Source organism: Vipera ursinii (genome assembly GCF_947247035.1).
Source record: "Vipera ursinii genome assembly, chromosome: 2".
Classification (NCBI taxonomy): Eukaryota; Metazoa; Chordata; class Lepidosauria; order Squamata; family Viperidae; genus Vipera; species Vipera ursinii.
Window position 1 is genome coordinate 87,823,452 of NC_139513.1, and position 18,273 is coordinate 87,841,724.

Sequence of the window (18,273 nt, forward strand, 5' to 3'; positions counted from 1 at the left end):
TCATGTTGACTTCTTCAGAATTATATCCACTTTGTGCTAAGCTCTATAGCTTTTACTAAGCTTCACAGATTTTGATAGCTCTCTCCAGTAAGGTTTTGCATTTTAAAATCCATCTCGATAAACAAATCCAGAAGAAGGTGCTGTATCACCACATTGTAACGGAATTTGCAATCCTAATGGAGTGGGAGGGTATGCAGATTGAATTTCATTTATTTCTAAATTCCAGATTAGTGCTTAGTCATTGCTTAAATGTTTAAACAAATGAATCATCCACATATTTCTTCTTCTTTGCAATAACATTCAACTTCTACAAGATTAGTACTGACCAAGACTCTTACTGGCAATCCTAATGAAGACTGACAGACTGTGGGTTTCAACAGAAGAATAACACTTTGTTTTCCATTTCAGATAACTTTTCATGCAAATCCATTCAAGTTTCAAAACTAAGATGTGAGCCAGAACTAAGAGGATGAAATCTTGGAGAAAAACATATCCCCCCACCCTGCTGCCTGGTGTAGCTAATTTGTTTCTTTGCCCTTCCCTTCTTTGAAAGCAGCTGCCTTTGTGACAAAATATCTCCATCTGGCAGGCTGAATAAGCAGATCCACCAAGAACGGAACTGAATCAACATTGGGAAGATTTAAAGAAATGCATTCAAGTTTTCATTTCAGGAAAGAAACCATTTTAATTTTAATGAAACATTCTAAGGAAGCAAGGCCTGGTATCGAAGATGACATTTTCGTGGCACTAGTGCAAACTGCAGAATCCTGCCAAAGAATTGTTCTGTGCTTGTAGTAAAAAAAACAACCTGATTAATTATCTTATTAGTTTGTCTGCCTGGTAGAAAAACAGCTATCACTCAGGCTGAGACTTGCAAACGGTCTCTCTTACTTTCCTGTTAGTAGAGAGAGCAGCCTGCAGAGAGGCAGCAGACTGCATGAAGATGCCATAACAACTCTTCTAGCACTAATCAAAGAACAACATATCATGTCTGGGAAAAGGTGTTTCAGATCTAAGAACTCAATTACATGGCCTTTTGCTGTATTCTAAGTTGAATGACTCTGTTGTTAACAAATCCAAGTGCACTGACATTACAATGCTAAATGAAGGTAGCAGCGCTGCTTAAATATTGCTGAAAAGCCAGCAATGACAGACTTTTTAAACTGTTTATCTGTATTGTTGCCCAGTGAATCCAAACACGCACAACAATGTCTGTACAAAACTGTAAGGTGATGTCATCATTTTTTTTTTCAAATAGGCAGAGCACACACACAGAGAAATGATCTGATTCTTGGATTTTCTTAGAATCAATTACTTACTTGAATACAGGTTCCAGTACACTCCTTGCAAAGACTGCACGACAGAGCCCATCTGCTTGCTGGGATATGTGAAATTTTTGTAATTGGTTCCATTTTTTCAGGGCATCCAATGCTAACCTGAGAATAAGACAAAGCATACAAATAATCAGTTTCCATATATTGTCTTCAAGAATAATGAATCAATTCTCTCTGAAGATGGAATATCATAAAATACACCTTTGATACAAATCTCTGGAGATGCTCAGACCCCATCCCAACGAGGGCATTTATTTGGAATGTCTGAAGTGATAACCATAATAATGTTTCAAATGCTAGATTTTCTTAAATAATTTCATTCAGTGGTATGAACAGTTTGTGGAAGATGTAGCGAGCATGATCTAATTCAAACGAGATTTCATCCAGACTCCGTTCATTCTGTTTAGGCACAAATCACTTAGTCTCGTACTTCAGGAATCCATAAGGCACAGCTAACATGAACCCATTTTGTTCCACTCCGGGTAGGCTTCAGGGCTCCCCCTCTCTTTGGGCAGAGTAAACACTTTGGCTGAACTCCCAGGGCACAGGTCCGACAGAGCCAGTTTCCAAGGGGAACTTTTAGGATTCCATAACAAGCCTAAAAAAGAAATACAAGGACAAAGGATTAGTTACTTATGTGATGAGTGCATATCAAGATTAATATACCTTATGATAAAGTACTATGATGCATTTTATGAATAAAATGACTGCATTAATTTACAAATATTAATTTAATTTAATTTAATTTAATTTAATTTAATTTAATTTAATTTAATTTAATTTAATAATATTTATATACCGCCCTTCTCCCTGAGGACTCAGGGCGGTTCACAGGGCAGAATAATACTAAATACAAACATTAAAAAGAGATTAAATAATTGCCCATGTTAAAACAGTTGAAATAAAATTCTAAAACATCCAAGTTAAAAATTAAGACAATAAAAAAACCCCACCAATCCCCATCAGGCTAGGCCGGCTTGTACAAACAGAAACGTCTTGAGATCGCGACGAAAGGAGCGAAGATCGGGCGCCATCCGGAGCTCTACCGGTAGCTGATTCCACAGCTCCGGAGTGCCCACAGAGAAGGATCTCCCCCTGGGGGCCACCAATCGACATTCTCTGATCGGTGGCACCCTGAGGAGGCCCTCTCTGTGGGAACGCACAGGACGCAGGGAGCTTGATGCCGGCAGCAGATGTTCCCTAAGGTACTCTGGCCCCATGCCATGGAGGGCTTTGAACACCGTTACCAGTACCTTGAATCTCACCCGGAAGACAACTGGCAACCAATGCAGCTCACGGAGCAGCGGTGTAACATGGGAGTATCGGGAGACTCCCAACACAACTCTCGCGGCTGCATTCTGTACCAGTTGGAGCTTCCGGGTGGTCCTCAAGGGCAGCCCCATGTAGAGAGCGTTGCAGTAGTCCAGACGAGAGGACACGAGCGCATGAGTGACCGTGCACAGATCATCCCGGCTAAGATAGGGCCGCAACTGGCGCACCAGGCGAACCTGGGCGAAGGCCCCCCCTAGTCACAGCTCCTACATGGTCTTCCAAGGTGAGCCGTGAATCTAGGAGGACTCCCAAGTTGCGAGCCCTATCTACGGGGGGTGTATGGGATTTATTAAGTGTATGGGATTCCCTGTTCCCACCTACCATTAATATAATGTAGTTGAAACAATAATATTCCTCCCCAAAAAACTGATGAGGCAATTTTCTGAATGAATGCATGAGAGTTGAAAGAGAGTGAGAGGATGGGTAACACGTTATTCTTGCCCCTAAATTTCCATAACTGCCTGACCCCATTGCCTTAATCTTGGGTCTTTTGATCCAGATTTTCTACTGCATAAGAAATATTTTTTATTTACCATCTTAATAGCAGTGATATTTTGGTTACTTTTTTCCCTATCAAATTCAGTACAAAATATTTTTCAAAGCTGTTTTCCATAGCCACAGCAGAGACCTATTTTGCTAAGTAAAGGTTATTCAATTTTCTGGCTAAGTTTATAGATCACACAAAACCATGAAATGGTTTGATTGATTTTGACTTCATCTTATAATGGCTTGTGCAACAAGTTGTTATGTCTTAGCGCAATATATGTACTGAATGATACTAAAGAAACATAAAACGAGTAGCTAAAAAGATAGCAGATTCAGCGATTTATGAATAAAAAGGGGGAAAAGACATTTAAAAAGGAGGAGATAAAGTGAATCTTGTGGTCTTCCATTTCAGGTGCTACTGCAACATAAGAATTCTTGGACATCATTTGCATGCCTGAATTTGACATATTTATTCCTTTAATATCACAAGCAGTAAACTGACCACAATTAACAACAAAAATATCATGAACATGCAAACAAAGGTACCACTGAATGGTTAAGATATGCAAAAAAACATCATCATCTGCTATTGTTGATGAACAAGACAAGTTAAGTGTCTCCTGTTCTCCCTTTAGGCAACTCCTAAGGTTGCCCAAAGCAGACTCTGGCTGTGGCAAGTTTCCAGAACTTTGCCTTTTCAATGTAGTAGTTGCCAGGATTTTTGCAGATATAGTAGTTTTAGGCACCTGCAAATGTCCTAGATTTCCCAGAGATAAAAATATAAGGTAAATTGGTTCAGTCTTTTTTTTATTAAAGAGTTTTACAGAAACAAGATTTTACAATATATCCCCAAATCCCCCCCAGCCCAAACCACCGCACTCCCCCCCCACTTCCCAGAGCTAAATACAGGATTATAGTTATAATAATCATATTCTAAATAAGAATTATCCATAATATACAATTAACCAAATTCATAATGTGCTTTAACTCCCCTTTAACATAGATACATACAAAGTACTAACACTAAGATAACAATATTGGTTCAGTCTTGAGAATGCTACAGGACACAGCAGGAAGAATCTATGAATGCTCTTTTAACATCACTGCTCTGGCCTGGGTCAGCTTTCATAAGATAAGATAATCTTCCAATTCTGGGTCAATGAATCTGAGGGAACTGTCTTTACTACCGGATCACAGAGAGAACTGCTACTCACCTGATGCACACAGACATTGCATTTGTCACAGAAAACCATCTCATTGCCATCTTCTCCTTCTGGTGAACGGCACACATCACATACCACGTCCTCATCATATTCTATCCCAAGGCCTTCTTCTGTCTCAATGGCAATATTCATATTTTCAGAGCACAGAGTCTCCAGTTCCTCAAGCACTCTTTCCAAGGTGAATTCATCCATTTCTGGCTTTTCTTAAAGAGAAAAGACAGCAATACTTTATTTACTTTCTGTGAAGAGTCTCAAATTCTGTTGTGATAGAACACCTTTTCTATTTGGAATCCTGGAGAACTGCTAATCTTTTGCTTCCTTTATGTTCCAAATATTTCTGGTTACCGATTTGCATTTAGAAAGTAATCTGGTGTGAGTATATATTAATTTTACATAATACTTTTTAAAGACAGTGAACACTGTCCCTAGGAACTTGGTGCTGAATTAAGTGCTTGTTCATTTTCCCATTGCCAGTTTGCTGCCCAAACCTATTGCCTCCTCCTCCTCCTCCTCCTCTGTGCAAGAAACATGGACCTCTATGGATTTGTAGCACATATCCTGGCTATGATGAGATCCTACTCTCTGTCCATCAAGTTACAAATTGAAGAGACAGTTTATGAGGAAAATTCTCCTCACCCTGCTCCCATTCACCGTCTGTTTTGGACACTAAGCTGCTCTGTCTTTATACATCTCATACAATCTTACAGGATATATATTCAAATCAATCTTTGCCTAGGGGAGGTAAGTATAAAACATTTCATGGAAGAGGCTGAATACAAGCAAAAGGAAAGACAAAGCATTTTCCTCCACTGATTCTGGTGAGGGGAGAGCCAAAGCTGCCACTTCAAACAGTCTCTTTCAAGAATTCCTGGAGGGATGTGCACTGCCTCCAGGAATGTTGTTGGATTGCTTAAAAAAAATTCCCCCCCAGAGAATAAGTGAGTAGGAAGGTAAGTAATAAATAAATAATAAAACTCAACCAATTGGTATTAACCTTGAGTAGACTCCATGAAAGAACCTAAGGTTTTATTTGCCCCTTAAAAATCTGGCTTACAGACGAATATGTAGTGAAGATGACAGAACAAAAAGCAGTGGCTAAATTAACTTCTTTGATTAGAGCAGGGGTGTCAAACTGGCCACGGGGCCGGATGCGTCATGCCAAATCTGTGCCCATCCCATTGCTGGCAATGGAGAAAAATTCGCGATACATTGTGACACGCAACATTGCGAGTTTGACACCCCTGGATTAGAGAAAGATCAATAACTATATTTATCAGTGACTGGAAACCCCTTATGGACTTTTTGTTGGAAAATAGAGAAAAATGATCTTGCAATCTATGGGTTTGAATATCAGAAAAAAAAAGAAGGAAGGAAGGAAATTATGGTGTAACCTTAGAGAGGGTAAAATATGTCCTCTAAAATATAATTGCATTTATAACTTCTGTCAAAAGATAAGAAACTGCTTCTTTATAATCTTTTCTTTTTTATTTCTTATTCACTATTTTTCCTTATTTTCTCTGTTTCTTTTCTAATATTTGTTTTTATCTAATATTTATATTATTATGATTATTATGATTATTATTATGATTATTATCTCATTTAAAAAATTCAGTAAAATTGTATTTAAAAAAGTCTGGCTTTCCAAGAGGATTACAGGTTCTACGAAAGGGAAGACAATCTTTTAGCACTTCATATCCGTGCTGAAAGACAAATTTGCATAAACCACAGAGGTTTGTTGCTAACGGCTCATTCAAATATTTAGTAAACAAACAAAGAAACAAAGACTTTTAACTGTGGTAATTTAGCTTGCATCATCATAGCTATTTGGTATTTTATTAAAAAGCAATAGGTACATGGTACATGGTATAAATAAACAATTAAAAGAAGTTAAAGCAACTGAGGAAGTATGCTGATTTTTCTTAGGTGAAATAGGGACTGCAGTGGTTGGAAGTAGCAGCACAAACTGCTTATTCTCTTTGTGCTGGCTCTGTAGCTATTATTCTTATCTACCTCCCATAAGAATTGGGACCACAGTCTCTCTAGTACTTTTCTTCCAACTCATCCTTTCTTTTCTGTCTTTATCTCTGCTTCTTGCCAAGAAAACTAACTTTTTGAAAAACTTGAAATTGGAAAGAAAATAAATTTATGAAAGGTAATCCACTTGTTTTTGTAGCTTGTGAAAGAGCTTAGATAACTCTCTGGGAATGGGTGAGTTTTTACAAGAAAGAAGGAGAAGGCAGAGTTAAAATTGCACTGAGAAAAGATAACTAAATTTCAAAGTCCTATATTACAACACCTGGGTGTTCTTGGGGAAGGATTTAAAAAAAAAAACTTGAAAAAAAAAACAACGAACAGCAACCCCACAATATACTTGAATGCTTTGGCAAAGGTACCAACTTCTTTATGAAGCTTGTTTTTTTTTTGACATGTTTAGGCAAGGATCTGGGGTTTCATGGCATCGTGTCAGTCTCTATTGGTATGGGATTTAGCCAACACAATTCCAAACCAGAATTCTTTAAAACACTAGAATGATTAGACCACAACATGCAGAGAAGCTTGACTGCACCAGTTTTATTGCTGACAAACCTTTAGGAAACCAAGTTTAGTATCGAATCTTTGGAACAGCAGAGGTAATCACCTTTTAGAAAAGAATTTTACTAATATGATCCCAACTATTTGTCTACATTGGATATAGGAGTACAACATGCATTGTCCTTCAACAGGCAGCTCCTTCTGGCTGAAAATAACATATTGTCTCAGCATCATTCCAAGTAGGGGAAAAGATAAGAATCACTGGCTATTTATGCTGATGCGTACAGAAGTCCTTTCTGCCACCGACAAAGGTATAATTTATAATCTTTGAAAACAATCCCTTAAAGCATCCTTTTACGTTGGCCCAGAACTACAAAGTTACTCTGAAGGGCAACATCAAAATACGCCTTGGTGTGATAGCTGGTTCAATCTCCTAAGAATCATTCTGTGGAATTATCTTAGCCTTCTCCCTATCCTAGGGGTGCGATGGCTCAGTGGTTAAAGAGGAAAGCTGGAAAGCTGACAGCCAGGTTCAAGACCTGAGTGCCGCACAATGGGGTGATCTCCCATTCCTTGCCCCTGCCCACCTAGCAGTTTGATAGTGTGCAAATGCAAGTAGATTAATAAGTATCACTTCGGTGGGAAGGTAACAGAGTTCCATGCACCTCGGAAAATGTCTTCGGACAATGCTGGCTCCCTCAGGCAAGAAATGGAGAAAGACCTAATATGACCATCTTCCATAGCTGCCAAATTGTTAATAGGTAACTTCTTTCCAGAAGAATTCAGGCAGAAGCCTTGGAAAAAAAAATAGGATTTAGAAGAAAAGGATTAATCCTGGACAATCTATTTACTTGAATGAGTTTAAAATCTCCGGAGTCAAATGAATTGCAACCTAAGGTACTGAAGGAGCTAGATGACAGCCAAACATTTATCTTTGAGAAATCCTGAAAAACAGGGGATAGGATAAAAACAAATCTTGCTTACCTTTATCGCACTTTTTAGTAGGAAGCTTTCTTAATAGATTATGAGAATATTACAGACATAATATATCTTGGCATGACTTTTTAGTAATGTAGTTCAGTGTGAGTTAACAGTAAGAGCAGTCCGAAAGTAGCCACCTAGGAAGGTGATGAATTTATCCAGAGGCTATCCTGTACAATTGTCTGTCTGGGAAATTTTAACTTGGATTCTTACTCTGAACAAGGCATTGGACTTGATGGTCCAAATAGTCCTTCTGATTCTCTGAAGAAACAATGGCAGAAAGCTTTTGTATAAGATTTGAACTGGCACATGTAGAAAAAAGCAATAAAAATGGCTAAAATAAAGTATAACTTAAGTGGAATTTTCAGCTGAATGTAATAATTTTAATTTTTCTACTTGTGTTGCAGGGTCAAAGTGGAAAAAAATAGAAAGAAAAAACCCCACCCTCAACTATATTTCCTGCAGAGATTACAAAAGACCCAGAAGAATTGGTATTTTATTCTAAGAGGAATTAAACTTCTCATACCTGCAATTCTATCCTACCATACACCTTCTGTTGCAGCTTATTCCCCATAATTTAGGAAGCTCATAAATTTTTCATTGTTAGTCATACTGCCCAAGTGAATCTACATACGAAAAGGGTAGATGAAAAATTTCCATCTTCTAATTTCCCTTCATTCTGAAGGTGTTATTATTCAGCAGAAGGCCTGAGTCTCATTAAGTTTTTAAGCACTAAGCAAAAATTACACAAGATGACTTATGGATGGTGTTATCCTCAGCAATTTAAACTTGTGGGTTAAATGGCTAATTTTTTCCTCCCTCTTACATGTACACCCACATTCCATTTATGTATAATTATACTACTACCGTAATGAGGTACTAGGTTCAACTCAGAAGTATCCCAGAGTCTTTGTACTGACAAATACATTGGATAGGAACAAAACAATTAGTGGCTGATGGATCACTCAACAAGAAGACCTCAGGGTAAAATACTTTTTCTATTTATACTCCATTTATTTTTCTCAGTGTCATATAAAGTTATTACCATTCATAAAGGTAGATAAAAAAACATGAGCAGAATTGATTCCTTTTGATAACCTTTAGCAGGGGAGCTTTCTCTGGCCTTCAAGTGTTTTGACCTTCATTTTTATGTATGGTAATAGCTTTAAATAGAAAGCAAGAGCCATTTGTAAAATATTAAGTGCTCAGCAGATTAAACTTTTGAACAGTAAAGAAAAAGCAATATGTAAATGCAAGTGTCCCTCAGCAAGTTTCCTGAAACAGATCTGGACTCATTTCTGTAGAAGTGAGACCACAATCTGGGACACAGTGACAAAGGAATGTATTATTAGATTAATACGAAGAAAAGGCATTACCACAGAAACAATAGCCATGACATTCCCCAGGAAAACCTGCTGCCTGCTATCAACCGCTAGTTAGTCATTTATAGCTCTTCTTCTGTAAAATGAGACATAATGGAAATAGTTGCTAGTTTTTCTTCTAATCAGAGGTACAAGAAAACTATTAATCAGTAGATGGTGCAAAACCACTAATTTCTCACTTGATGGCTAGATGTCTCTCCTAAGATCAGACCGTCTCCCAGCCCACTGGTTTCTTGAAAAGCCATTAAAACCTGGCTAGCCTTGGGAATACATTTGTAAAGGGGGGGGGAACTTTATTCTATGGATCTGGATACTGCTGCTATTGGTTTTACCATTCTTTTTCACTAACCTGTTTATTATTTTGTAAGATGCCCAGAGACTTGTTGGGATTAGAGTGGCAGAGAATGTAAGGGATCTTAAAGATCATCTAATCCAACCTACCACCTTAAAGCATAAATCTACCAATACAGCTTCTGCTTAAACGTGTCCGGTTCACTAGCTCCTAGGGCAGTCCGTCTTGAAAAAATGTTATTGTTAAGCTCCCCCCTCCCGATAAATAACCAAAATCGATTTGTTTATAATTTAAATCCATTGCTTCGTGTCCTCTCTTCTGCATCAATGTTACCTTGACTTGTTCATAACAGTCCTGCAGATGAAAGGCTATTGAAGACAGCTATTCTATTTCCCTGGTGCCTTCTCTTTTTCAGGCTGAAATAGCTGAGGGATCTATCTAATTGCTCCTTCTAAAACTTTCCTTTAGGCCCTTTATCATCTTAGTCTCAATTTAGATATGGTCCAATTTGTCAGTGTCCCTCCTAAAATGCAGTGCCCCAAACTGCACCTGCCATGCTAGGTACACTCTGACCATTGTAGAATAGAGAGGAATGGCAATTTCTTTTGATCTTGATACTACTGGCAATATGATGTAGGATTGCACTAACTTTTTTTTTTTTTGCAACTTCATGACATTGTGGCTCATATTCAGCTTGTGAATACATACCAAGACACCAAGATTCCCCCCCCCCCAGTCGTCTTTAGTACATGTATTGCTATCTAGGAGATCTCCCTCCATCTTAACCTTTGATTTGTTTTCCCACCCAAACATAGAACTCTGCATTTATCTCTGTTAAATTTCAAGTGGGGCTTTAACCAGTATTTCCACTTGTCATGATTGTTTCTGAGAAACACTAAAGAACTTTTTAATATTATTTGCTGACTGTATAAAAAATGACAAGCTGAGGAAACATACCAAAGCATTCAAGGGATGTTAAGCACAATAGATATGAATTCAAGGCTTGTAATTTGCTTTACAAACTCTTTACACTTCAATGTTTCCAAGGCCAGAAAGCAATTTCTTCTATTAAAAAAATAATAATAAAAAACACTTTACACTGCTCATGACTTCAGCCTAGTATCAAGCAAGGTATGGTGCGTGTGTATGTGTGTGTGCTCATGTGTGAGTCAGACTCTGCAAAGGGATAAAACCCATGCCCTATTCCTTTTAAACATGCATGTAATTTCATTGCATGTACAAAAGAGGTGGGACTGAAATTTCGATACCACACGTGCCATCCTATAGATTTTGACTCCCTGAAATTGGAAAATTTCCATTCATCACGCTAAATATTTTTCTAGGTTTACATCTATCCCTTTTCTGCATTTACAGTACCACCTAGAGAAATGAGGTGGAGCAATTGACTTACTCCCTAGTAAAAAAAACCCTCATTTTAAACACACATTTCTTACTTTCTAAGTGTCCTGATAATGATGCACTGTAAGACAGGGAGAAATATTAACATCAGCCACGTTGTACAATCACTGAGACTTATTTTCAATTGAATTGCACAGATGTATTCTTGCTATTAAGTGTGTCGATTGATTATAATACAAATGTTTCCACAGAGAATAGACACATAGTTCTGCTAAAGAAAAGCAAGCTTCTTTGACATGATTATGACATTATGAACTTGTGTACAAGCTTATAGGACTGCTTAGTGAATATTTCTGAAGTACCTCCTAAAAATCACAAATCACGAACCCTGAGTGACAAACATTGAGGCCAATTTTCAGTAAGTCCACTCAGTTTGCTCACCCTAATACATTCTAGATGTATTATGGCTCAGGAATTCTGGGAGTTGAAGTCCACGAGTCATAAAAGAGCCAAGCTTGCCTACCCCTGTTCTAGATAATCCTTTGTGAAGTGTGATATGCAATCAGTCCCTGCTCCTCAGTGAGAAGGGGGAGTGTACGAGGGACAATGCTGGTTAGAAGCACTCAAGCTCTTCTAAACATGTGAATAATGTGACTTTGAAGAAATGATGTGACAAAAGTTATAAAAACATTGGGAAAACTGTCTGTCAAACTTAACATCTTAGAATTTAAGAGAGGGAAGGGAAAACACAATCAGCCTTTCAAGAATGATGTCAGCCCTTTGCGATATAGAGCAAGTCAGGAAACAAAGTCCCTAAGAATACTGGAATTCTACTGATATGGGCAAGAATTACAAAATCTGAGCTTTTCTTCTCCCCCCCCCCTTACACCTCACAGAGTCAGGGCAGAATCAGTTTCTTTCTACTGTTTTTTTTTAATTTCCTAGGTTTAGAACATGCTTCTGTAATTCTGTAATTTTTCCAAGATCAGCTTTCCCCGAAACAAAAGTACCCAAACTGACAGTTTTGTGCTTTTCTTGGCTAACAGACTTTGCCTATCAATATCTGGGGAAAAGGAAGACTAGTGGCATAAAAGTTGATGACTACATAACAAAATCATCTAAAAATGGCAGATCTTTAATCAAATTCACTATTAGTGAATTAAAGCAGTTGTATGTCGGCAATCCCTCTTAATTTCCTTTCCAGTTTTTCTTTACATTAAAGTAAATGATGAAAGTACATAAGGTACAGTGATCTTCATATTAAATGTCAAAGTATTTTCCTTTTAATTTCCCTCCAAACATAATTAAGAAGTAAAATACATTTTATTAATTGCTTATTTTAGATAAGTACCATTGTTTTAAAAACTAGGGCTGTTATTTTTAAAAAATGAGGACCACCTTCTAATTTTTTCCTTACCTTCACATGCATATTAATTTTGTTCTTTTTAGAAATCAAGGGAAAGGGGAATAACAATACTTTCATCTTTTTTCTCAGAGTAGTGTTCTGAGATGCTCATAGCAATGAATCCCATCTCCATAAATGAATCAAAACAACTAGCATATGAGCCAAAAATGTGCTGTGAAACTCCCTGGTATTTCATTATGAACCTATCTTGCTAATGCACTTAAGAACCAATTATCACCCTTTATGTCACCCAGCGACATCAATTATTTCTTAAATTTAAGATAATGGCACATTTTCAGAAGCAACTTTATAATTTTTTTTTGCCTTTGCAATAATATTTTGTGTTTCACTCAGGTATCATTGGGAATCTGCAAACAGTGTAAACTCAGGTTTGGTGTTGGGACACCAGCAAAGTATCCTTGGGGCTTCCCATACTATCTTTCAAGGACAGAGATGAGACAAATAGTGTGAAGGAGTGGCGGCAACAGCAATGGGATGCCATGTCAAAGCTAGCACTTTTGCAGCAGGAAAAGTCCATTTTAATCAATGACAGCTTTCCCCTCCATTATTCAAGTTCTTACATATTAGTTGTATTCACCATCATACTAAATTGCATTATGGGTGTTACTTTACAGCCTGTTGTGAGTCAACGTGTAGTGTAAAAGGCCACCACAGCCTGTTTACTTGCTTATTTATTTATGAATTTGATTTATCTGGTGCCTAATCATGCACAAATCTGGGAGACTTACAAAGATTTAAAAAAACAACATAAATAATTCAATGCAAAGACATAGCCCTTCTGAGGTAAAAATATTCTACCAACCATGGTTTAAAAATTGCTTAGTACCATGTAAGAAAAGAAATGAAACAATGTTCTCCCAAAGATGCTTTCCCACGAGGCAACTGGACTTTCTTGTTTTTCTTTGAAGACATTTCGCTTCTCATCCAAGAAGCTTCTTCAGCTCTGACTGGATGGTGGGGAATGGAAAGACTTATACTCCTGCAGACAGCTGTTCATTTGCATTCTTTTAGCAAGTTGTTAAAGGTACCTGGAGGCTTATCTGTGTCTTCAGGGTCACCTGAGTGGTGCAAATGGTTATGGAGCCTTCTTGAACCTGTTGAAAGGACTGTGTTGTAGACTGGAAATAGATGATGTCGGATCACTACCCCTCTGTTGAGAGATGGCTGTTCAGTTTTGACATACATGGCCTCTTTCACAAGAGCAGTCCCTCTTTGTCCAAAATGTGGATTTTGCTATTTTCAAAAAAATGGCCATGTCTTTTAAATGCAGATGGACTACTGACTCTTGCCTGATGGATTTGTTCTCCTATGATGTACCATGTGTGTTTGGTTCTGATAGACGAGGACTCAGAGTGGTTTTGCAATGAAAGAGTTTATTGAATACACATAAGTCAACTGTCAAATGTTGCGAGCTTTTATAGTGGAACCGTTTGAACTGTAACCAATCATCAGAGTCTCTTTTCCCGCTTCTTGTTTACTGTAACCAATGATTGCACCGGAATCTCCCGCTCTAAACCCTGCTTTATTGCAATCTGCTATTTTCCTTGTTTGCAAACTATTTACAGACACAACACCCCTTACCCCCCAGTTGTTGTTATTTATGTACAAAATCCTTTAAATATTTTGGTGGCCTATGGACTCTTGAAGGGTATCTATTGCTCTGGCTGCTAGGGACATTTCTTTCTGGTTGTCTGCTTGGCTGGTTCCCTCTGTTGGGCCTGGACTCTTGGCTATCTGACTCTGACGCTTCCCTGTTACTGTTTTGTGGATTTGGTTGTGTTTGAAGATCAGCTATCGCTGGCCTACTCCGAGGGGGTATTTCCCAGTCAATTTGACTAAATTGTTGTTGGTTACCAGGGAATGAGTTATTTTGCGTTTCTGCTACCCCACTATCTGGCGTGTTGTTATCACTGAACCTAGATGTAAAGTTCCCCCTGAATATACTTTGATCCCCATCTACTGGCAAACAACCGATAATTCTCTTTCTCAGCTGATCTATGTGTCTTTTGCTGATCCTATTCCCTTCCCCCTCAATAGTGTAAGACAAGGGACCCAATATTTCGGTAACCACCCCTGGGATCCATTTGTCCCCTTGTGCATAGTTCCTGGCCCAGATTAAATCCCCCACTTTGAATGATCTATTTGGAATGTCCAGTTCTGCACTTGGTAGAAGTCTGTCAGGGTGTAATCTGTCCAATTTGGTGGTTAGTCTCTTTCCCCACCTCATTTCAGCTGGGCTTTTGCCGGTAGCTGTACATGGGGTCGTATGTTGGGTCAGCAAAAATTCGGCCAGTCTTTGATGCCAGTCGCCCCGGATGATTCTCTTTAATGCGTCTTTAGTGGTCCTCACATTTCGTTCAGCCAAGCCGTTGGTGGATGGGTGGAAGGGTGCTGATGTCTTGTGTTTAATCGAGTTGGCCTTGAGGAAATCCTGGAATTCAACAGAGGTGAATTGGGGCCCATTATCAGACACAATTACATCAGGTAACCCATGAGTGGCAAAGAGGCCCCTTAATACCTGTATTGTTTTACCTGAGGTTAATGAACTGACTGGTACTACCTCTAGCCATCTAGAGAAGCTGTCCACTACTACCAGGAAGGTTAACCCTTGGAAAGGTCCAGCAAAGTCAATATGAATCCTGGACCAAGGATTCCTGGCTAACTCCCACTTATGCGTACGAGTGTGTTGTTGTTCCGGCCTAGAACGTTGGCACAAATAGCAATTGGCAACGCATTCCTCAATGTCATTGTCTAGTCCTGGCCACCACAAGTGGCTCCTAGCCAACGCCTTCATACGTACTATTCCTGGGTGCCCCTCATGTAACTCTAATAAAATAGCTGGTCTGTGGATTTCGGGAATGACCACACGGTTTCCCCACAGTAAACATCCCAAATGAACTGACAGTTCATCTTTCCTTCTAAAATAAGGAATGTATTTGGCATCTGGGTTAGTATTTGGCCACCCGCTAAGGACCCAGGCCATAATTCTCTTAAGAATATGGTCATTATTTGTTGCCAGGGCTATGTCTTTGGCAGTTAAAGGCCAATCAGGAATGTCCAGGAGGGACATTATTTGTCCCACAGGGGCAGGGTCATTCTCTGTGATATTTAATGGCAGTCTGCTGAGGGCGTCAGCATGTCCCATGTCTTTGCCTGGTCTGTGTTGGAGAGAAAAGGAATATGCTGAGAGAAAAATGGACCATCTCAGCATTCTGGGAGACATGATTTGGGGTGTCTGTTTGTCCGTAGTAAACAGTCCCAATAGGGGCTTGTGGTCAGTGAGTATGGTAAAGTTCCTACCATAAAGGTAGTCATGGAACTTTTTTACTCCTGCCACGATTGCTAATGCTTCCTTGTCTATCTGAGCATAATTCCGCTCTGCTTTGGTTAGCATCCTGGAATAATATGCAATTGGTCTTTGTGTACCTTGGTTGTCTAAGTGGCTGATAACAGCCCCCACACCATACGGTGAAGCATCGCATGCTAAATAAATTGGTTTATTTTCAATAAAATGGGTTACTGTTGATTGGCTGGAAAGGATGTCCTTTAAAATTTGGAAACTCACTCTATGTTTATTAAGCCACTGCCAAGGGGTCTTTTTATCCAAAAGTCTATGGAGGGGTTCTGCAATGGCAGCCTTGTGTGGCACAAATGTATGGTAGAAGTTTACTAACCCAAGGAAGGCTTGTAGTTCAGCCTTATTCTTTGGCTCTGGGGCCAATTTAATTGCTTTGATTTTATCAGGGGTAGGATGGATTCCATTTTTGTCAATTCTGAATCCAAGGAATTCAGTGGACTTGACCCCTATGCAACATTTTTCCTTTTTTAATTTCAATCCAGCCCTCCTAAATCTTTGCAATACCTGTTCAAGCCGCTTTGCTAATATTTCTTCATTTTTCCCAGCTATCAAGACATCATCAAAGTAAGGGCATACACCAGGTATGCCCTTTAAGGTCCTCTCCATCACTTCTTGAAAGATGCCTGGAGCTGCTGCAATACCAAATTGCAGTCTGTGGACTCGGAACGCCCCCTTGTGGGTAACTATCGTCTGAGCTTCTGCAGCCTCTTCAGAAACAGTTAATTGCAAGTACGCCTGCGCCAAGTCTAACTTGGCAAACATGGCGCCGTCCTGTATCGTAGCAAGGACCTGCTTCACCGTCGGGACCGGGTAAGCATGTTTTTTCATTCCCAGGTTCAGGGTGGCTTTGTAGTCAGCGCAGATCCTCACATCCCCGTTAGGTTTGAGGGGTGTGACGATCGGCGTTTCCCACAAACCTCCCTCGACTGGTTCTAAGACGCCTTGGCCTACAAGCTTGTCGAGCTCGGCCTCGATTTTTTGCTTCAGAGCGAAAGGCACCCTTCGGGCCTTAAGCCTGATAGGTTTTACTGATGGGTCTAGATTAAATTTTATTGGGGCCCCTTTGTATTTACCAAGAGACCCATCGAATACGTCTGCAAATTCATTGCAGACTGATTCGAGGGTCTTATTTTTAATAATTGAATTTATTCCCCCAATCCAAATACTACATCTGGCGGTACGGAATCGGCAAGAGGCGCGGGGATGGTTGCCCCCGCAGCTGCCGCACCGGTTGTCATTGTCGCGCGGTCTCGTTGTGGCGTCCCTCCATGGTCGTTGGGCCGCTATCGCTTGTCTTTGCGGTGTTGCGGGTTGGTGACGGCGGTTAGGTTCAGGCCCCTCACTTCGGGATGGTTTTGGCGCCAATTTTCCGAATCGTCTAGAGACTTCAGCGATGTCTTCTTCCCACTGCTGGTCCACCTCCCCGCAGTCCACATAGCCTTCTTGGTTGATCTCGGCAGACACTGCCATGCTACTGCGGGGGGGGGGGGTCGCGATACCCGGTGGATTCGTATGTTAAAAGTTCATCCAGCACTTCCTGCAGGTCGCCGGTGGGTTTGGCGATTATTCTGTTTTGCAGCTGCTCGTCTCGCAAGCCCAGTACTACTCGGTCCCTAATTCTTATTTCTAAATTGTCGTATTTACATCGTACTGCGGCTTCCCTGACGGCAGCAACGAATTTTTGTATAGATTCGCCCGGTCTCTGGTTCCTTTTCTCAAAAATGCGCCGCCAGAAGAGTTCGGATCTCCTAGGCGTGAAGTGGACCTTTAGTTTGGCTAAGAGGTCAGCATATGGCACACTTGAGACCGGCTGTGGTTGACACAGTCCAACAGCGATCCGATAGACCGGTGTGCCGCAAATTGTCAGTAATGCTGCCGCCCTTCGACTTGTCCAATGTATTCTTCCCAATCCTCTGGAAAGTTTGGGTCGAATTCTTTCAATGACCGTATTTGCGCCATTCGGAGAATTTTTCTTTATTCCGCCGCGGCCGCTCGGTTGACTGTGACACCCTTTCGAATTTGCCGCCTTTGCGCAGCTATTTCGCCAATTCTCTGGTCTTCTGTCTATCCCATCCTCGTCGCCAATTGTTTGGTTCTGATAGACGAGGACTCAGAGTGGTTTTGCAATGAAAGAGTTTATTGAATACACATAAGTCAACTGTCAAATGTTGCGAGCTTTTATAGTGGAACCGTTTGAACTGTAACCAATCATCAGAGTCTCTTTTCCCGCTTCTTGTTTACTGTAACCAATGATTGCACCGGAATCTCCCGCTCTAAACCCTGCTTTATTGCAATCTGCTATTTTCCTTGTTTGCAAACTATTTACAGACACAACAATGTGTTTATGAAGTTGCTGATTTGTTTCCCTAATGTACAGATCTGCACATGGCTCACCACATTGTACTGCATATACCACGTTGCTCAGTTTGTATCTGGGTGTTTTATCCTTGGGGTGTACAAGCTTTTTGCCTTAGTGTATTCTTAGGTTTGAAGTTTGAGTTGGCTGAAGATCCTCCTGAGCTTTTCCGATATTCCTGCAACGTATGGAATGACTACGTTGCTTCGTTT

The 18,273-nt window shown here is 39.9% G+C and overlaps 1 protein-coding gene across 3 annotated transcripts in view; it reads right to left on the reverse strand.

Annotated features, from left to right (window-relative positions):
• Nucleotides 1-18,273, reverse strand: part of JADE2 (jade family PHD finger 2) — a 202,517-nt gene that overhangs the window by 54,016 nt on the left and 130,228 nt on the right. For all 3 annotated transcript variants that reach the window (XM_083352702.1, XM_083352701.1, XM_083352700.1), the window contains exons 6-8: nucleotides 4,367-4,578; nucleotides 1,765-1,932; nucleotides 1,320-1,436 (exon numbers count right to left, since the gene is read on the reverse strand). In XM_083352702.1, coding sequence (XP_083208828.1) covers nucleotides 1,320-1,436; nucleotides 1,765-1,932; nucleotides 4,367-4,578 — 497 coding nt within the window. The remainder of the gene's footprint in view (nucleotides 1-1,319; nucleotides 1,437-1,764; nucleotides 1,933-4,366; nucleotides 4,579-18,273) is intronic.